Here is a 16,653-nt window from a genome sequence, read left to right on the forward strand (position 1 = left end):
AAATTAACGGCTAAAATCAAAAAACTTTGAGTCGAAATAAGTCTGACCGTTACAGCACCCGAGAGTAACCGTGGCAACTCAGTAGCTGTAAGTAGTTAGCAGGGACTGGCTAACCTGTTTTTACCGGTAGAGGTAAAAGTAGCGTGTCAGCTCCAACTGAGTCCTCCTCAGCGGTGTTGGGACAGCCTGAGCACTGAGAACACGGGAGGGACCGAGTGGATGTGCAGGCACGGACACTTACCGGTTAACTCAGGAGTGCCGTCGTCTCGTCTTGAAGCGCGCTACTTAACGTGTAAGCTAACTGGGGAGTCCGGATAATCAACACGATGCAATAATTTTATTATTGACGCTTGCTTTTACAACGACTATTAGCGAATACATCCATAGTAAGCCAGTTAATCATAATTTACTTGTTTCACACTGTTTGGACTAAGTGTTGATGCTGTGGTGTATCTCAGCTTACTTCAGTTGTTGTTTTGTTTCAGACTGGGACTATCTTGGCGGACATGAACGCACTTCTTGACCGCCTCCACAACTTTATCTTGCCGTTAATGCACGGGGAGGACCACGTCTGTGCCTGCACCTGCGGAAGGTAAAATACAAACCAGCTGTAACACCACCAAAACTGGTCTTAGTTTATATTGTATGTGTGGTAGTATTCCCAAACCTGCTTTGGTATGACTGCTGTTAAATGGTAGGCTACTGCATTTTAATCAGTATTTATTATGATTCTTCACCATGCACCCTGAGTAGTTATCTCTTGGCTTTCAGCTGGTCACATTAGTCTTCAATGAGATACTCACTCTGTGTGTGTTAAAGAGATGTTCAGTGTGTGTGGCGCTGATGCAGAGGGATGGAGCAGAAATCACTGCACCTGTTCCCTCTGGTTTGTGACTCCTGTGTGAGTGCAACATATGATCTGTTACAGGTTATATACAGGCCAGTTGTTAGTGATCTCTCTGTCCTGCTGTTGTTAACAATTTAAGTTCAACCCCATTGCATATACATTGCGTATGTTGTGTAAACCTTTATAAAGTAGAGATGCACCAATCAGCAGTGATATTAGCCACAAAAACTTAAAAAATATTTTTTGTATAACTAATATTTATAAGACTGGAATTTCTGTGCTTTTTCTTTGTAGATTGTCAATTAATACAGCTGTTAAGTTGCAGACAGAACGACAATGGTCTTAGTAGCACACTATTTCAAAGTTTGATTATTTTATTTTATTTTATTTTTTTAGGTAGCATGGTTTCACTCAGTGCTTTATAGCAGAGGTGGGCCACCTCACCTGAGATAAAGACCAGCTCCATTAACATTATAGAGAACTTTTTATGAAAAAAAGGCTTTTGTTTATGCTGTCATTTACAAACTTAAATGATCACAAAACATGTGCATGTGGGTCTGTTTGGCTTACTACCTCTGCTAATGTATTTCATGGGGGAAATCCTGGGCAAGATGAAATATTATAGTCTTTTTAATGGCTTAACAAAGTTTGTCTATCTCTTTGAAAAGCATGTGTAAAATTTATCAGATTAAAAAATACATGTTATTCCATAAACAAAGCCATGTTTCTTAATTCCTGGAAAGCTGACATTTTGGAAATTTTAGTTTATACCAAACCCCCCCCCAAAAAACGTCCTTATCCTTATCATCTTTCAGCATAATTTTTGTACTTTTGTACTTTTCTGTGTGTAAGTCTCCCATCAATGGCTGTTGTTCTGTCTGTCTGCAGGCATCAAGCCTATCATGTCATCCCGTATCATGGGGCTGAGGGCACGGTGGATACCAGAGAAAACTACTTCATCAGTAACACCATGACCCAGCAGGAGATAGATGTAATAACTGGCCTGCTCTTGGGCGTCTGCATCAGCTGGTTCTTGCTGTGGTTGGATAGTGTTTGGTGCTCATGGCTCAAATACAAGAGGGCAGACCAGCAGAACGGTGAGTAAGAAGCCAGAACTGTTCAGGTATTACAAGCTGTTCTATCCTCAGAGAAACCATATGGAGGAAATTGATGGACAGGGTGCAAACAAATGGCTTCTTAAGTGCCGTCTTTTTGCTCCCTTTCATCTCTTCTTGTGGTAATTGCTCTGAGTGATTAAATTGACCATTCCCCTTACACTTCATCCACCTGCAATCATACTGTAAATGTACATGCAGCCCTCAAACACAGGCCTGGCTATATATGTAGTCCATCTATTTCTTTCTTATTCAATCATCAAAATTAGATTTTTTTTTCTCTGAAAATGAAATCCCCTTTCTCAACCATTCTGATTTTTCACTTCCTTCCATCTCACACCACTGAAATCATGTTATTTATCCCTCCCCCTTTAAACACAGCCACATACAACACAAATTCAAGAGACTTTTCACCAGCCCAGTTTCCCTGTCTTTCTTTCCAGGCGTGGGTTTCTTGTCACGGATGCTCAAATTCAGAAACACAAAGGACTCATCCAGGCAGGTACATCCAACACGCAGTGGAGTGCAGGGGCAAGATGGTACACATGAAGCAAGCTGTGTATCATAATATTACCGACACATAAAAGATAAATGTGGATTAAATTCAGCAGTTATTGTGTGTTGTTTTCTGTGTAATAGGCAAAGGCCTGATTTAGTTGAAATATTAGTTTTTTCCTGAAGCTGAACACCCACTTACTATACCAGGAATTAAAAGATCAGAGAAAAGGGCTCAGCCTACAAACAGAGCCTAAAAATTATTTTTAAAAGAGGTGACCTTGTCCAAGTGTTATGGGAACACTGGAAATAACACTTTTGACAATTTGACTGTTTTTTTTAAAAGTCATGAGTTAAATAATTCCCTGTCATAAAACCCCTTCACTTTCCTGATTGTTTGGTTATTTATGTGAACACATACATCATAGTACATGCAGGCATCCTATAATGTCTGACAGGGAGTTTTATCATGCAGTCTATTCCAAACCAAGGACAGTTTCATGCCCTTGACTTTGCTTTGTAGAAGCAGCTTCCTTAATCCCTTGGCCATTACTGTGAAATATTGAAATCCCAAGTGGATTCCTATAGGACAGGTTCACCACCTTCTCCAATCTTAACCCCTCCCCTCTGTGTGCACCTCTGCTGTTATGTATTGTGTTTCTCCACCCTGCCTGTCTCTAAAAACCATATGTAATGCTTGACAATGTCACTGATAGGACCGATCTCTCTAAATATTACATCAGCATTTTAGAAGGGCCTGATAGGGCTAGACCACTCTATTTCACTGACTGCTGATTTGCAAATTCAGCTTTATATGAGACATTTTACATATAAACTCCTCTACAAGCAATAGTGTTGGTTGTGTGTTGTCATGTAATAACTGTGCCCCAAGAAACATCAACAACTTTGACTGTTTATAAAAACGCAGACTCATTTAATCATTTCAACAGAGACAATCTACTGTGCACAACATTTATATACTGTTATTACAGACACGGAGTCTGGTTTCCATGTAAAGTACACTTTTACAATGTATACATTATATATTAGAATGACAGAGTCTCAGTCGTCATTTGAGTGTTGAAAAGTTAGTTGATTAAGCTATCTCCCCCAACCCCGTGAACTCATAGTCTGTCATAAAAGACAGTCCAACAGGCTTTTGGACATACACTGACAGACTAGTTAAAGGGGCAGGACACTAATCTTTTAAATCCCATCAGCCCCACTGAGCAAATCTTTGACTCAAACTGGAGTTCCATCCTTTGGAGGAGAGGATCCAGTCTTGTCTTCCTTTTCTACTAAACTCTCCGCTGCGGTCGTAGCTTCTGCTTTGACAGCGCCTTCACAGTCCTGTGCAGCTGGGATGGCACTTTTGCCCTCTGCTGCTTGGTCGGAGTCTGAAGGAGGTGGTATACTGTCACGTTCTTGCTTTGTATTCATCTCGAGGGCTGGAGCGACCATCTCCTGAGCCTGAGGTGCCTCGCTGAGGGGCAGAGTGAAGCCCATTTTGCCTCCGCTGCCTGTCGCCCCAGCTGGGGGAGGTGTAAGGGTCTTGGTCTGAGCCTCCTCTTCTCCATGAAGCCAGTCCATCTTCTGAAGGTGTTGCTTGACAGCGTCATCGACCCGAGCATCGATCATTGCCTCTGTCAGGACGCCATCTTCAGAGGAATATGCTGCCGCCTACAGAAACATGAAACACAACACGTGTTTTCTACTCATCCATTTACTAAGACAAAAGAAAATCTTGTACCATCTTGAAGAACATCTCTATATAACTATGATTTACAGATTAAGATTACAGCAATACATCCATGACGACTTCAGGGCACATACCTGCCAGGCCACACCCAGCTTGGAGATCTCTCTTCCTGACATTCCCTCTGTCCTCTTTGCTATCTCAGAGCACTTCTTACCGTAGTCAAACTGCGCCAGCTTCATCCTCCTGCAGAAACCCAAACACAACACAGAGGTGACACAGTGCGAGTTTCCCACTGTTTGGCTGGCCTGGATGCAATTTCTTCCTGACTTTGATGTGTTTTTTGCAGCATACTTCATTGCTTCCTGGCCTGTGTGTGTCACTGCACAACCGCCCACCAGCCTCCATCACACATCTGAGCTCTTTGTAATTAATGCCTCAGCATGGCTGGCCAACCTTTACATGCCCAGCAGGCTGTTTCTTGGCCTTCACCTCAAAGGGCCCTGAATCTAATGAAACCCTCATTTTGACTTAGCCTTTTTAAGTGAAGGAATATTATGCAACTCCTCAAAGTGGCTAGAAATCAGTCTACATATGAGTGTGTACACATGGTGGACTGAACCTAATTAACTTGTTTCAGCATGCGTCCCTAGTATGCAGCGGCTTGGGATTGTGCCCTATTGTCACCAGCTGTGTTGTAGCGTTGGGACTGTACTCACTGCCTCCCTCCAGTGGCGGGCTCCAGCACATATTTGTCAAAGTACAACCGTACCAGCCTCTCCCTCTCCTCAGGACCCGGCAGAGCAAAGTTCACTATTTCATCTATGCGGTCATTTATGGCCCAGTCAAACTGCTCTGGTTGGTTACTGGCCAACACCAGCATGAACCTGCAGGGGAAAAAAAACACACAGAAATTAAATAGCTTAGAGATGTGCTGGGAGGAGTGTGAAACAGATAAGGACAAAGCGCCACTGTGGCACAGAAGGTGAACAAATGTTTACTTGTTGCTCTGTTCTCCAGTGCGATACAAGAATGCATTCAAAGTGGCTCTGAGGTCTTCACTGATCTTCTCCTACAAAATGCAAAAATGACAAATACATATAGTGTAATTAAAAGATCAATAAAGGGATAATTAGGAAAAATACACTTTGTAAAGGAACCTCCAAGGTATTGAAGAATACACTTACAGTGGATCTCTTGCGAAGGAAGGCATCAGCTTCATCAACAAAAAGCAGCAGCCTGTAACAAGATTAAAAACACAAAACAATCTCAGCGTTGATACTTTATCTTCAGTTCGTTCATCATCAGACTCCCTCTCACTTAATGTAGTGTCATACCCGCGTCGACTTGTGTTGGCCCAGTCAAAAACTTTATGCATGGCGGTCACACCATCACGACCCATGGGTGCTACATCACCACCGGTCATAATGGCATAGTCCATCCCAGAATGCATTGCCAGCTTCTACTCAGCACAAAGAGAAATGCCTCACAGTTAGATTAAGCATCACTGTCTGTGTATGTAACAGTTTACATTGTTCGGTCCTCAGGTGTACCTTAGCAAACAGTGTTTTGCCCGTGCCTGGGGGGCCATACATGAGGATGTTCCTGTAGAGGCCGTGATTCTGCCTTGTGTTTCTTGTTGCTATGGCGATGTCACGCACACGCTCTTCCAGGGAGGGCTGATAAAAAAGAAAAATCAATTTATTTCAAGTGGTCACAAAGCTTTAAAAATGCTAATTTGTTTCATCTTTAGTAAAGACTTTGATGTTCACTTACACTGAGCACAACTCCCTCGAGTGCATCCTGAGGTTTGCTCTTCAGCCTTTTAGTCGTCTAAACAGTTGAGGAGGGACAGGAACATTATAATTAGCATGTTATAATATGCAGTAACATAATGTAAAGAGGATGAACTGCTAATTAGCTACCTTGATTGGATGCTTGATTGCCTCTCCCACAGTGAACCGGGACGTCTCTCGCACCAGCGACGGCTTCCCAAGCCTCGCCTCGATGTAACGTCCTGCCACCGCTGTTGCGTTTCGGGCTGAGTACACGCCCACAGCTAAAAGGGTCAGTCCTGCCACCTGGTGATGTGACAGAACAGTTAGACTTTGTTCAAATATTGGTCACTGCAAGGATCAGGAAAATTACTTCATTCAAACCCTGTTTTTTCTTGTCTGTCTGTCAGTACAATTCAGCCCCTTTCACTAAACTAACTCTGGATGGAAACAGACGTCTCACCGTGGCTGTGACTTTGTCCCAGTCCGACACAAACGCCCTGAATCCTTCTCCAAACACGGCTCCTGCAGTCCTAAAAGTAAACACACGTTAACTGTCAATAGGTCAATAGGAGTGTTGACATATACAACTGATCATTTACTGCTGTGATGGTGACTGCATCCGTTTTAAATACTTCTTTAACATCTTCAGTTTCAATCAGACATATGATTCAGGACGCCAGGAACCACCAGTGCATTATGTTTTATCATCTCCATCATAAACACTGTAGAGTAAAATCACAGATGAGGTGATGTGTGTCTTACTTTATGGACTCCAGGACAGTCTGTCTGTGCTCCGCTGCCTTCAGACGGATTTGCTCACGGATTATATCGGCATTCTCTCTCTCCACCTTGGCTCGAGCTTTAGATTCAGCCTCTATACGCAGGAGCTCATTCTTGTGCCTCAGCTCCATCTCGTGCTCTATCGTCGCTATAAAAACCACGACACAAGGAGTACATGAACCACTGCTCTTCAAAAGTTTCGACAAGATCCTGTCATCAGTACAACAGTGGTGAAGTCTGTACCTTTCCTCATGGCCTCCTGTTTTTGTACAGACTCCTCCTGTTTGCGGAGGTTCTCCTCATTCAAGGCTTGCTGTTGGAAAAAAAAAACAGAAACAGTCATTAGTTTGGTTCTTCAGCTCATTTCAAAGCTCTTTATTCTAAATATGGAGGAGGTAACTTCACCTGTTGCCTTAGTTGGTCCTCATATCGCTGTCTGGCCAGCTTATCTTGGTACTGAGCTCTCTGTGGTGAGACAGAAACAATTAACTGTAACCACAAAACTCTAATTGGTCTGGTTCACTGCCTCAATATACTCTTAATTATTCTTTACTTTGAAGAAGGAGGATTTCTGTTCATACCGCTTGATGCTGCTTGGTCTCCTCATTCAGAGTTTTCCTCCTCTCCTCAGCCTGGATTCGCATCTGGTCGCCTTTGAGCTGCTCAACTGCTGCTTCATACTCCTGTTACAGCGACACACAAAGGATGCAAAACGTCTTCAAAAAGATACAGAATACACACATGGGCCTACATCAGACTAATGTTTTATTATGCGGTGCTTCTCTCTCAGCTGAACCTCACTAGCAGCAGCTACACGACCTCCTACCTTCATTTTGCTCTGGTGCTCCATCTGGGTGGTCTGCTCCTGCATACGAGCCAGATCCAGAGCTTCTTTGGCATGTCCTGGACAGAGGTGACATGGAAAGACAACAACACAGAGCTGAAAGACGTGGTTTACACAAAAAAGAGAGAGGGAGCTTCATTGATCGGTAGTGTGCAACCATGACTGAGCTGACTTTACTTTCTCTGGTTTTAACTGTTCAGGAAAATGCTTTGAATGAAATGATAAGCACATAACATGACAGAGGAAACATGTGAAATCTATTCATGTGTGTGTGTTAAGTGGAATTTGGGTGTTGCAAGCCAGGCTGCAAGGTGATGACCTTTGAACCCAGTCTACTAGTTTGAATGAAGGTGAGAGCAGAGCAGGCTTGTTCTCATAAACTGCCACAAAAATTTATTAAGATGTAATTAAATACATATGTACAGATGCTGTCTCAGATCATGAGGCCCACCCTCATTATCCAAGCTGCTGCATCAATTAAGCGACCACCACCATAAACCAGAGAGCAGCTGGATGCAGCTGCATCAAGACTTCAGTTGGGCAGTAATGTTGTTATAATCAGAATAAACCTCCGCCCCAGTGACTCTCACTGAGCAAACATGCCCCACTGAACACTTACGGGACTTGTCGAGCTCCTTGGCCGCCTGAGCAGCCCGCTCCAGCCCGGTGGGATCGAAGTTGCTCCATTTGTCCTTGGGTTTATCTCCGCCGCCGCTGGAGCCTCCGGCCGGCGGCGGCGGGGGGGGAGGCTGGACCGGGAGCCCGGGAGGAGCTTCGGGCTGCCCCTTGTTCAGGCCGAACAGCCACGACATTTTACCGAGGGCAAATAAAGCACAGTTTGGCCGGTTCTGTGTGGAGCGAGAGGAGGCAGCTGCTACGGATCTGTCACTGCACTTCCTCCACACGCGTGTCACGCCGCAATCTTCTGCGCAAGTGCAACGGAAAGCGCAGGTTTCTCTGAGCAACAGCGACCACGATTGGCTGATGGTGAGTACATCCTCCTCTCATTGGCTGTTTAAACAACGACGTTCACTAGAGGTCATTCATAAAGTCCCACCCAAAGTTGCTACGGTAGCCGCAGAGGGTCTGAATACGTGCAGTTCACATGGCGTGAGCATGGTTTTCGTTTGGTTGCATCAGGCTGATTCTGGTTTTGTAAGTCAGTGTCAATGACACTGATATGATGTGTCCTCTGCACCTCAGTTTTTAGCAAAGAGCAGTCAGCGGGTTTAATCTGTGAAGGATCCTCAGAAATAATGTTGGACTGAAGAATGTTTCGATTTTAAATGTGGGTGCTCATGCTTCTCAGATGCTTCTGGTTAATTGAATTTTAATAATTTTGTTGCAGCTATAGCCACTGAGAACGTGTAGTGTAGAATGGTTTATAACAGCTATGTTTTCAATGATAAAACTCGAGACAGGACAACAGAATATATATCAAAATGTTTAATGAACTAAACATTGTGAGGACAATCTTACCACAACAAAGGGTAAAATATATATTTACAGAGACAAAAGTCATCACACAATAACGATTGAGGTCACTCTTCTCTTCCCAACCTCCAAAAACACTCACAATCCAACAGCATCAAATCATAACTTAACAGAGGTTGTGTCTGATATACACAGGGAGAGTTTATGGAAATCGATAATCACCATCCTCTATCGTGAAAGTGGAGGCATTCAGGGCAGAGATGCTGAACTGAAGTCAGTGAATGGAGCAGGAGCGGATCTGGTTGCTGTGGTGTTTAATGGCAGCTGCAGGCTTGGATTATAATAGGGTAGGAAAAGCCACATAAATTTGTCAAATCTCCTTTTAGAGATGCACTGAGTTTGAACAGAATGGGTGCAGGGGAACATAGTGAGTAAAGAATCTGTCCATCAAGGCCAGGCACCAAGGCACTTCAACAGTAATCATCTGTCTTGCTAAAGTGTCCTTGAGTGAGAAATTACATCTCTTTCTACTTCAGGGACGAGGCTCTGTCGGTAGCTCTACTTCAGATTGAAGGACAAGGGGATAGTGACAAGGAAAATTTTCTCTTTTACACCAAAGACCAGTGTGCAGCTGACATTTGTGAGACACCATTATGTACCCATGTCAGATCATTTATACACAGTGCATGCAGTACTTCAGAAAACTGTCAACTCTCTGGTCAGTCAGTGAATTCAAACAACCCACGTTATGGTGGTCATGGTGGTCAGACTCTGGTCTCAATATGGGTCATTAAGCACGGGGCAACCCCGTTACACTGGACAAGAAATAAAATAAATTAACCTTTTATGATAATGTGAAAAATACTTGATGGATGAAACAGCAGGTGTAAAGCAAAGAGGTGAGTGTGTGTCTGGTCGACTGTTTCAGGATCATCTCATTAATCCAGGAGCGCTGCCCTTTAAACCACACAGCAACTGGTGATCCAAAAACTGTAGCAAGTCCTTTACTGCAGTAAAACAACACGGGAGAAGACACCAGGAGGCTCTTTGCCATCACCCAGCGCCGCACGGAAGCCTTCTTGTTTGCGAGCCTGCGCTAGCTTGGCGAGCGAGAGGAATGACCGAGGTTCTGTGATGGCCAGATCACTGATAACACGTCGGTTCAGCTGAACGCTGCTCTGTATGGAGGAAGACAGAGAAAAAAGGTGTTACATACAAACACAGTGAAACTTTGAAGCTAAAAGATCTGAGAGAGAACTGGTCTGATGCTGTGATATGTGACGCAATCTACCTTTGTAAGGTTGTGCATGAGGGCGGGATACTTCATGCCGTGCTCTCGTGATGCTGCTGCAATGCGTGTGATCCAGAGCTGAAGAGATGAGAGCACAATGGACAGATTAACAATTACATGTTGTATACACAATGTTATTCTTTGCAAGAACTCAACAAGCTTCCCACGCTGTTCACAATTAACGCACTCTGATGCAAGCTAAGGATGTGAATTAGCAGTACCCAGCAAATCTGATTTTTAAGTAAGTGATGACACAGTGCAAAAATAAGAGACAAGTCAGACTTAAGTATGAAAGTAACATGTGGTCTTTAACCTTGTTAATCATCTTGTGACCCCTCAGATCTTGGGGCTCCTTAGAGAATCCTGACACCTGTGTTGTCCATTAAACATGTATCCTGAAGTTCAGGGTCTAAAGGTTTAATACCACCTGGACTCATGGTCACAGACTGCTATTACTCTTGGATATGTTTAAACAGTATGTTTTTAAATGTGTATACAGCCTTAATGCTGATTATAACTGGGTTAGCCACATTATTTTCACTGCTTTGTATAATGTGGTTTGAAGAAGCAAATCTCCAATATCCAAAGAGACCAAGAGACCATGACTAGGCTCTGCATCTGGATTACACAGCAGTAAAAAAACGGTGACATTTCAGTCAAAATCTAAACGACAAATCCCTGACTGACTTTGGTCTGTGCACCAGCCTTGTGTTAGAGGACAATATATTTGTGTCTTACCGTTCTCATGTTACGTTTCTTCAGTTTCCGAGCTTTGGTGGCGTAGACGAAAGCCCTCCTGACCGTCCGCACAGCCAGACTGTAGCAGCGGTTCTTCCTGCCCCTGAAGTGCTGGTGGGAGAACCGACAGGAGGATGACTACCACAAAACTACCGTCACGATGCTTTAAATGTAAGATCAGGGCGGTGAGGTCACCTCTAAACAACAAAATACAGCCGACTGACTCACTGAATCGCCAGTCCTCTCAGGTGACTACAACACGATGATATAAGATACAACATTTAGACGGTGTGTGAGCAGGTTAGCACACTCTGCTCCGGGAAATAGTCCCGGCCTTACCCGCGCATGTTTGAGAAGTTCTTGAACTTTCCAGTATCTGTCGGGTCCACGATTTCGGATCCAACAAGATAACGTCAGGAACACCATGTTTGTTTTTCAGCCTACTTCACCACAACCTCCCTCTTAGCAGAAAGAAAACACTAGTATTAGTGACCTTAAGCCACTTCCACCTGACAGGAGACCGGATCCAGATCCACACGCCGTCTGCGTCTGACAAACGCGCTGGATATGTTCGGTTTAAAGCCCAGGACATCCGGCATCAGTGTTTCCTCTGCTCCGCCCGGTGTGCTAACGATTAGATCGGGAAAGACAACGAACACATTCCATATCAGAGAGGCTAAACTGTATGAGCGAAAACTAAAGAAACTACAGACAGAAAAAAGAATTTACAGTCGCTTCAAACAAACAATAAAAATCACGTACGTGTGGTTTTGAAGCGGGGAGACGTCTGTGAACGAAACACGCGCTCCCAAGAAGGCCGTGACGCAGCCACAGTGGATGCTGGGATTGCAGCCCGTGGAGGTCAGAGAAGTTCCAAAATGTCGGTTGCCTGCTTTACGTCCTTGAGCCGCTGTAGTGTTTTGGCGTTCCGCTCCCCCGCAGGGCTGGTGGTATGTTTGAAGTCATTAGACTAAGTAAACTCTTTACAGTATTTGTTGTTGTGAGGCACAGATATTGTCATGGAGATCCGTTGCTTTGCTCAGAGAAACACATTTCCGTTTGACAGCGGAGGGCTCCGGCTATGCTCTGAAGTCTGAGTTACGTAGTCTAGCTTTAGCCGCTAATGAGCTACTCCTCACTGTCAGCTGTAGTTAGACTGACTCTGCAACAACTTCTTTTAATATTTAAATTTCTTGGTTATCGGTTGGTGTGTTTAAAATCCAGACAGTGGTTCATTTAAACACTGTTAGCTAATTCTAGCCTTGTAAAGCAGTCCGACAGCTTCGTGTGCAAAATTCAGTCAAAACAATCAGCTAGACAAATATCATTTTATAACTTCACTATGTGCAGTGTTTCATATTCATAATAAAATCAGCTACTTAGAGTTTGTGCTTAAAAAAGAGAAAAGGTTCTGACCACTGATGTTGTTAGTGTGGTGTCTGGTTTAAAATGCAGCTATTTTGCTAGTCAACTAATGTTTTCCGACATATTTATGTAACATTGGCTGGTTAAATCTTATCGTATGTGAGGATTTGGTCTTTTTCTTTGTATTATGTCATATATCACTGTCTTTGATATTTCGCAACAATGAGTAATCCAGATAATAGTCAGCAGATACTGAAAACAAACATTGTTTGCAGCTCTTATTTACAGTTACCATGTAAGTTATCAAATCCAGAAGATTCACTGATAATTAAAGGTTCTAAGAGTAAAGTTTCTCTAAAGAACAGAAAAAGCAGGTTTCAGCTGATGTTTCAAAGCTACAGTTGAAAGCAGATGCGCTGATGTATCTTGAATCAGAATTGAATTAATGATAAGCTGTCATAGTCACCAAGACAAGAGAGCAAAAGGAGCAAAGATAGTTGTTTAAATTCCCATTTCATCATTCATAATGTGAATGTATCATGTAACCGTGCAGAAGTTTTTTCTTGTGTATAATATAAATGGTAGAAAGCCAAAATAATGATGTTTCTTTTCTTTTTGTCCCTGTTGTCAGGCGGTGCGGTACGCCCAGACAGCAGCAGCTCCAGCAGCACAGCCCAGAATAAAGAAGTTCCAGGTGTACAGATGGGACCCAGACACTCCAGGAGACAAACCCCGCATGCAGACCTACGAGATCGACCTCAACACGTAGGTGTCACAGCTTTTTTCTTTGCAGTGAGGAGGATGTGCAGTGGTGTGTCAGTGCAACTCTGTTCCAGCAGTTTGTTCTGGTAAAATAATGAGTGAAGTGGAGATGAATCATTTTCTATATGTTAACACACTGAATATGGTGGTGATGTACCATGGATGCTTTATGGACCCCTTTTAGTCAGTCTGAAACAATTATTATCTGTGTGAAATAAGTGTTTACTGTTATTAGAGTGAAGGTGCAGTGAAGAGGACTTAACAATCATTAACAATCAAGTTAAATTGCAGCTTATCTTTTGTAATGAATAGTGCTGACTGCAGCATTTTAAAGCTCATATTGTTTATGTCAATGATGGTAACAGATTTTCTGATTCTGGTCATGTTTATTTGTGCTAAGCAGTGGCTTGGTGCTTATGGCATTAAAAGCATCAGTTGAGCACGTGTAAACAGAGGGCATGATTAATGAACTGAGAACAGCCTTCAGGTGGATTTAACACAGGTGGCTCTGACAGCCTGGTATTTTTCCAGTCCTCTTGCTTCATCTCTTCCTCTAATCAGCTCAAGGAAACTCAACTCAATCTGTCAACATGAAACTGCAGCCAGAACAGCTAAAACTGCACTTCAGTCCTAGCACCTGTTAGGGTTTTGTTTGGTTAAACACATCAGAGTTGTTCCCTTTTACACTTTAGTTTCTGACTTGCTGGTTGGTTGTGTTCTTCTTCATCTAGTTGTGGCCCAATGGTTCTTGATGCTCTGATCAAGATCAAAAATGAGATGGACTCCACTCTAACCTTCCGCCGCTCCTGTAGAGAAGGTCAGTAAGATGGAGTATGTGCCACCAGATTTATATTTGTATTTGTTTTATTTTTTTATTTAAGGGGATACACCAAAGTTTTGGAAGTCTGCACTGTAGATTAATTTTATTTTTAAGTGATTATTTGTACAGTACTGTGGTGTTTTGTCTTCAGATTACCTCGGCTCAAATTATACTGAAAATGTTTTCATATCTTTAAATTGCAGGTATTTGTGGATCCTGTGCAATGAACATTAACGGAGGAAACACACTCGCTTGTCTCAACAAGATTGACACCAACATCAGCAAGCCAACTAAGATTTACCCCCTGCCACATATGTATGTGGTCAAGGATCTGGTCCCTGTGAGTAAAAAGTCCTGAATCAAATGCTACAAATGTACGTGTTAATGAGGCTACTGAGATTGAAAACAATCATTTCAGCCTCTTGTGACATTTCTGAAGCATTTTACAAAACTTTTTAAAAATTAAGTTTCATGCTGACGTGTTTTTTATTCTGTCTGGATTCCTAATTATACAACTGTGTTTGCAGGACATGAGTAACTTCTACGCCCAGTACAAGTCTATTGAACCGTATCTGAAGAAGAAGGATGAGACAATGGAAGGGAAGAAGCAGTATCTGCAGTCTGTAGAGGACCGGCAGAAACTGGTACACTGCTGTTTTTATTTTGACAGACAGGCTTTTCCAGAGCTCAAAGTCACATGTAAGTAAGTATCGTTTCTCATGTGTCTCCTGTGTAGGACGGGCTGTATGAGTGTATCCTGTGCGCCTGCTGCAGTACAAGCTGCCCAAGTTACTGGTGGAACGGAGACAAATATCTCGGACCTGCTGTGCTGATGCAGGTGTGTGAGCACATCAATTTAATGTGCTCTTAGAAAATTAAAAAAACATGAGTACTGATAACAGGTAAATATCCTGTCATCTCTCAGGCGTATCGTTGGATGATTGACTCCCGAGACGAGTTCACAGAGGAGCGTCTATCCAAGCTGCAGGATCCTTTCTCCCTCTACCGCTGCCACACTATCATGAACTGCACCAAGACCTGCCCCAAGGTAAACACCTACATCCACATTCCTGTACTTGAGTGTGTTCTGTTATTTGCGGAGGTGTGAAACTACAGCGATGTGGTTTTAAAATCATCAGATTTCCAATAAAAAGTTGTGTCCATCTGTGAAAGATTTCCATGAGGGCTGGTTTCGTGTATCCTTGTGCAGACCTCCTTCCTCACTCCTCCAGAAATAAAAACATTGCAACAACTTTCATGATGACAGATGTGATAGATGTTTGGGTTTCTTAAGGATTGAGGAGCGAGGAAAGTTCAAATAAAAGAACTGGGATGTTCCCTTTATGTTGTGTTCCTAAGACACAGACTTTGTGCATCATCCTGTCTCTCCATTCATTAAATATCAAAATGATTCTCTCTAATCTCTCCTCATCTGTCTCATCTTCCTCTCAGGGGCTGAACCCAGGAAAAGCGATCGCTGAGATCAAGAAGATGATGGCCACATACAAGGAGAAGAAGGCAGCTGCTGTCTGAAATCACAGCCGTCCTTCTGTAGAACTTTTCCCTCCATTAATAAATTATATATTGATTAAAAATGCATAATGAGGTCTGAAGGGCCAGTACACCAGTCACTGCCACCACACCCTAAAATCCAGAGTCAACCGATGGAAATGGGTGTGTGTGGTTGGAAGACTCGGTGTTAAACAAACGCACATGTACAGTATGAATGCAGGAGAGCGTGTGTCTGAGTCTTACACGTACCATAGCAGAGGTATTTATCTCCAGGTCCACTGTGTGTATGTTTGTGCACTTGAGAGACACAATGCTGCGTATTATTATTATTAACGTTTAAAAAAAACGAGGCGTTTTCATGTGTGTAAACTTTGTTTTTACCTTGTTGCTTTTCAGGTTAGCAGCTTGTTCACAGACATACAGTGTGTATATGTTCCCTCAGATCTTCCAACACACCAACAGCAGTCTTTGTTTTGATGGAAAATAAATAGTTGAAATACATGCTTTTGTTGTATTACCTGCTACCATTACTATTACTCCTACCATCCACCTACGACACCCACAGTCATTGGCAGTCAGTGTCCACTAGATGCTGTTATTGTGCAGAGCCTGAGCTGAACCATCAGCAGCTTGTTCACTGTCACTGGGTTCACTTGTAGCCTGTAACACAGGCTGAGGTTTGTGTTGATTTGTCTGTATGTGACAGAATTTCATCAGATTTTTACTCCAGGTTGTTGCATCTTATTGCAGTGTTCATGTATTGTGAGATTTAATAGATTTACTGTAGATGTTGGGCGTCTTTGACCTAAAGTGAAAGATAGAACTTCACTGAACAGCAAAGCTGGAAATGTGAAGCTCATGTTCAGTGTTTGTTTAAACTGAAGTGGAGTTAATTTAATTTCTCAGACATTATTTGTTGCTCAGTTGACAGAGGTGCAGTATATTGTCAGGGGGAGCGTGTTAATAAAGTAATAATTTGTTTCCTATCTAACAACAGTTAGAGGTTATGGGTTATGGTTGATATTTAATGTGGATGCACAAAATGTTGAAAAGTGTCAGAAGTTTTGTTCAGAGTGTGTTTGTGCTGCTGTAGTCTGAGTTTTAGTTTTATTAACAGTTAAAATCAAAGATGTTAAAGTGATGATAGCTGAGTGAGCAGAAACTTGCTGAGCTGAA

General features: G+C 42.8%; 4 protein-coding genes across 7 annotated transcripts; 2 read left to right on the forward strand and 2 right to left on the reverse strand.

Annotated features, from left to right (window-relative positions):
- The first annotated feature begins 31 nt into the window (after positions 1-31).
- LOC108886493 (transmembrane protein 240) lies at positions 32-2,569 on the forward strand. 2 transcript variants are annotated; one of them, XM_018681377.2, is made up of 4 exons: positions 32-292; positions 486-592; positions 1,736-1,944; positions 2,406-2,569. In XM_018681377.2, the coding sequence occupies exons 2-4, from the start codon at positions 507-509 to the stop codon at positions 2,528-2,530; spliced, it is 420 nt and encodes a 139-aa protein (XP_018536893.1). In that variant the 5' UTR covers positions 32-292; positions 486-506; the 3' UTR covers positions 2,531-2,569. The 2 variants fall into 2 exon arrangements, with proteins under 2 accessions (XP_018536893.1, XP_018536894.1); XM_018681378.2 differs by lacking the exon at positions 32-292 and adding an exon at positions 293-386.
- Positions 2,570-3,362: 793 nt separating this feature from the next.
- On the reverse strand, positions 3,363-8,487 carry atad3 (ATPase family AAA domain containing 3). Its single transcript, XM_018681370.2, has 16 exons — positions 8,175-8,487; positions 7,538-7,614; positions 7,293-7,394; positions 7,117-7,176; positions 6,955-7,024; positions 6,694-6,859; positions 6,392-6,461; positions 6,079-6,234; positions 5,930-5,986; positions 5,707-5,832; positions 5,491-5,615; positions 5,341-5,392; positions 5,155-5,225; positions 4,873-5,040; positions 4,291-4,399; positions 3,363-4,137 (listed from the first exon to the last, which is right to left on the reverse strand). Exons 1-16 carry the CDS (start codon positions 8,365-8,367, stop codon positions 3,700-3,702), a joined length of 2,040 nt encoding a protein of 679 aa, XP_018536886.1. The 5' UTR covers positions 8,368-8,487; the 3' UTR covers positions 3,363-3,699.
- A 499-nt stretch (positions 8,488-8,986) lies between these two features.
- On the reverse strand, positions 8,987-11,720 carry mrpl20 (mitochondrial ribosomal protein L20). Its single transcript, XM_018681382.2, has 4 exons — positions 11,358-11,720; positions 11,019-11,129; positions 10,281-10,358; positions 8,987-10,167 (listed from the first exon to the last, which is right to left on the reverse strand). Exons 1-4 carry the CDS (start codon positions 11,442-11,444, stop codon positions 9,994-9,996), a joined length of 450 nt encoding a protein of 149 aa, XP_018536898.1. The 5' UTR covers positions 11,445-11,720; the 3' UTR covers positions 8,987-9,993.
- Positions 11,721-11,814: 94 nt separating this feature from the next.
- On the forward strand, positions 11,815-15,978 carry sdhb (succinate dehydrogenase complex, subunit B, iron sulfur (Ip)). Of its 3 annotated transcripts, none has more exons than XM_018681383.2 (8): positions 11,815-11,968; positions 13,015-13,148; positions 13,877-13,962; positions 14,169-14,305; positions 14,493-14,609; positions 14,702-14,803; positions 14,891-15,013; positions 15,418-15,978. In XM_018681383.2, the coding sequence occupies exons 1-8, from the start codon at positions 11,897-11,899 to the stop codon at positions 15,496-15,498; spliced, it is 852 nt and encodes a 283-aa protein (XP_018536899.1). In that variant the 5' UTR covers positions 11,815-11,896; the 3' UTR covers positions 15,499-15,978. The 3 variants fall into 3 exon arrangements, with proteins under 3 accessions (XP_018536899.1, XP_050930331.1, XP_050930330.1); XM_051074374.1 differs by having other exon boundaries at positions 11,841-11,879; XM_051074373.1 differs by having other exon boundaries at positions 11,860-11,965.
- Positions 15,979-16,653: the final 675 nt, after the last annotated feature.

Source organism: Lates calcarifer, linkage group LG12 (genome assembly GCF_001640805.2).
Source record: "Lates calcarifer isolate ASB-BC8 linkage group LG12, TLL_Latcal_v3, whole genome shotgun sequence".
NCBI classification, from domain to species: domain Eukaryota; kingdom Metazoa; phylum Chordata; class Actinopteri; family Centropomidae; genus Lates; species Lates calcarifer.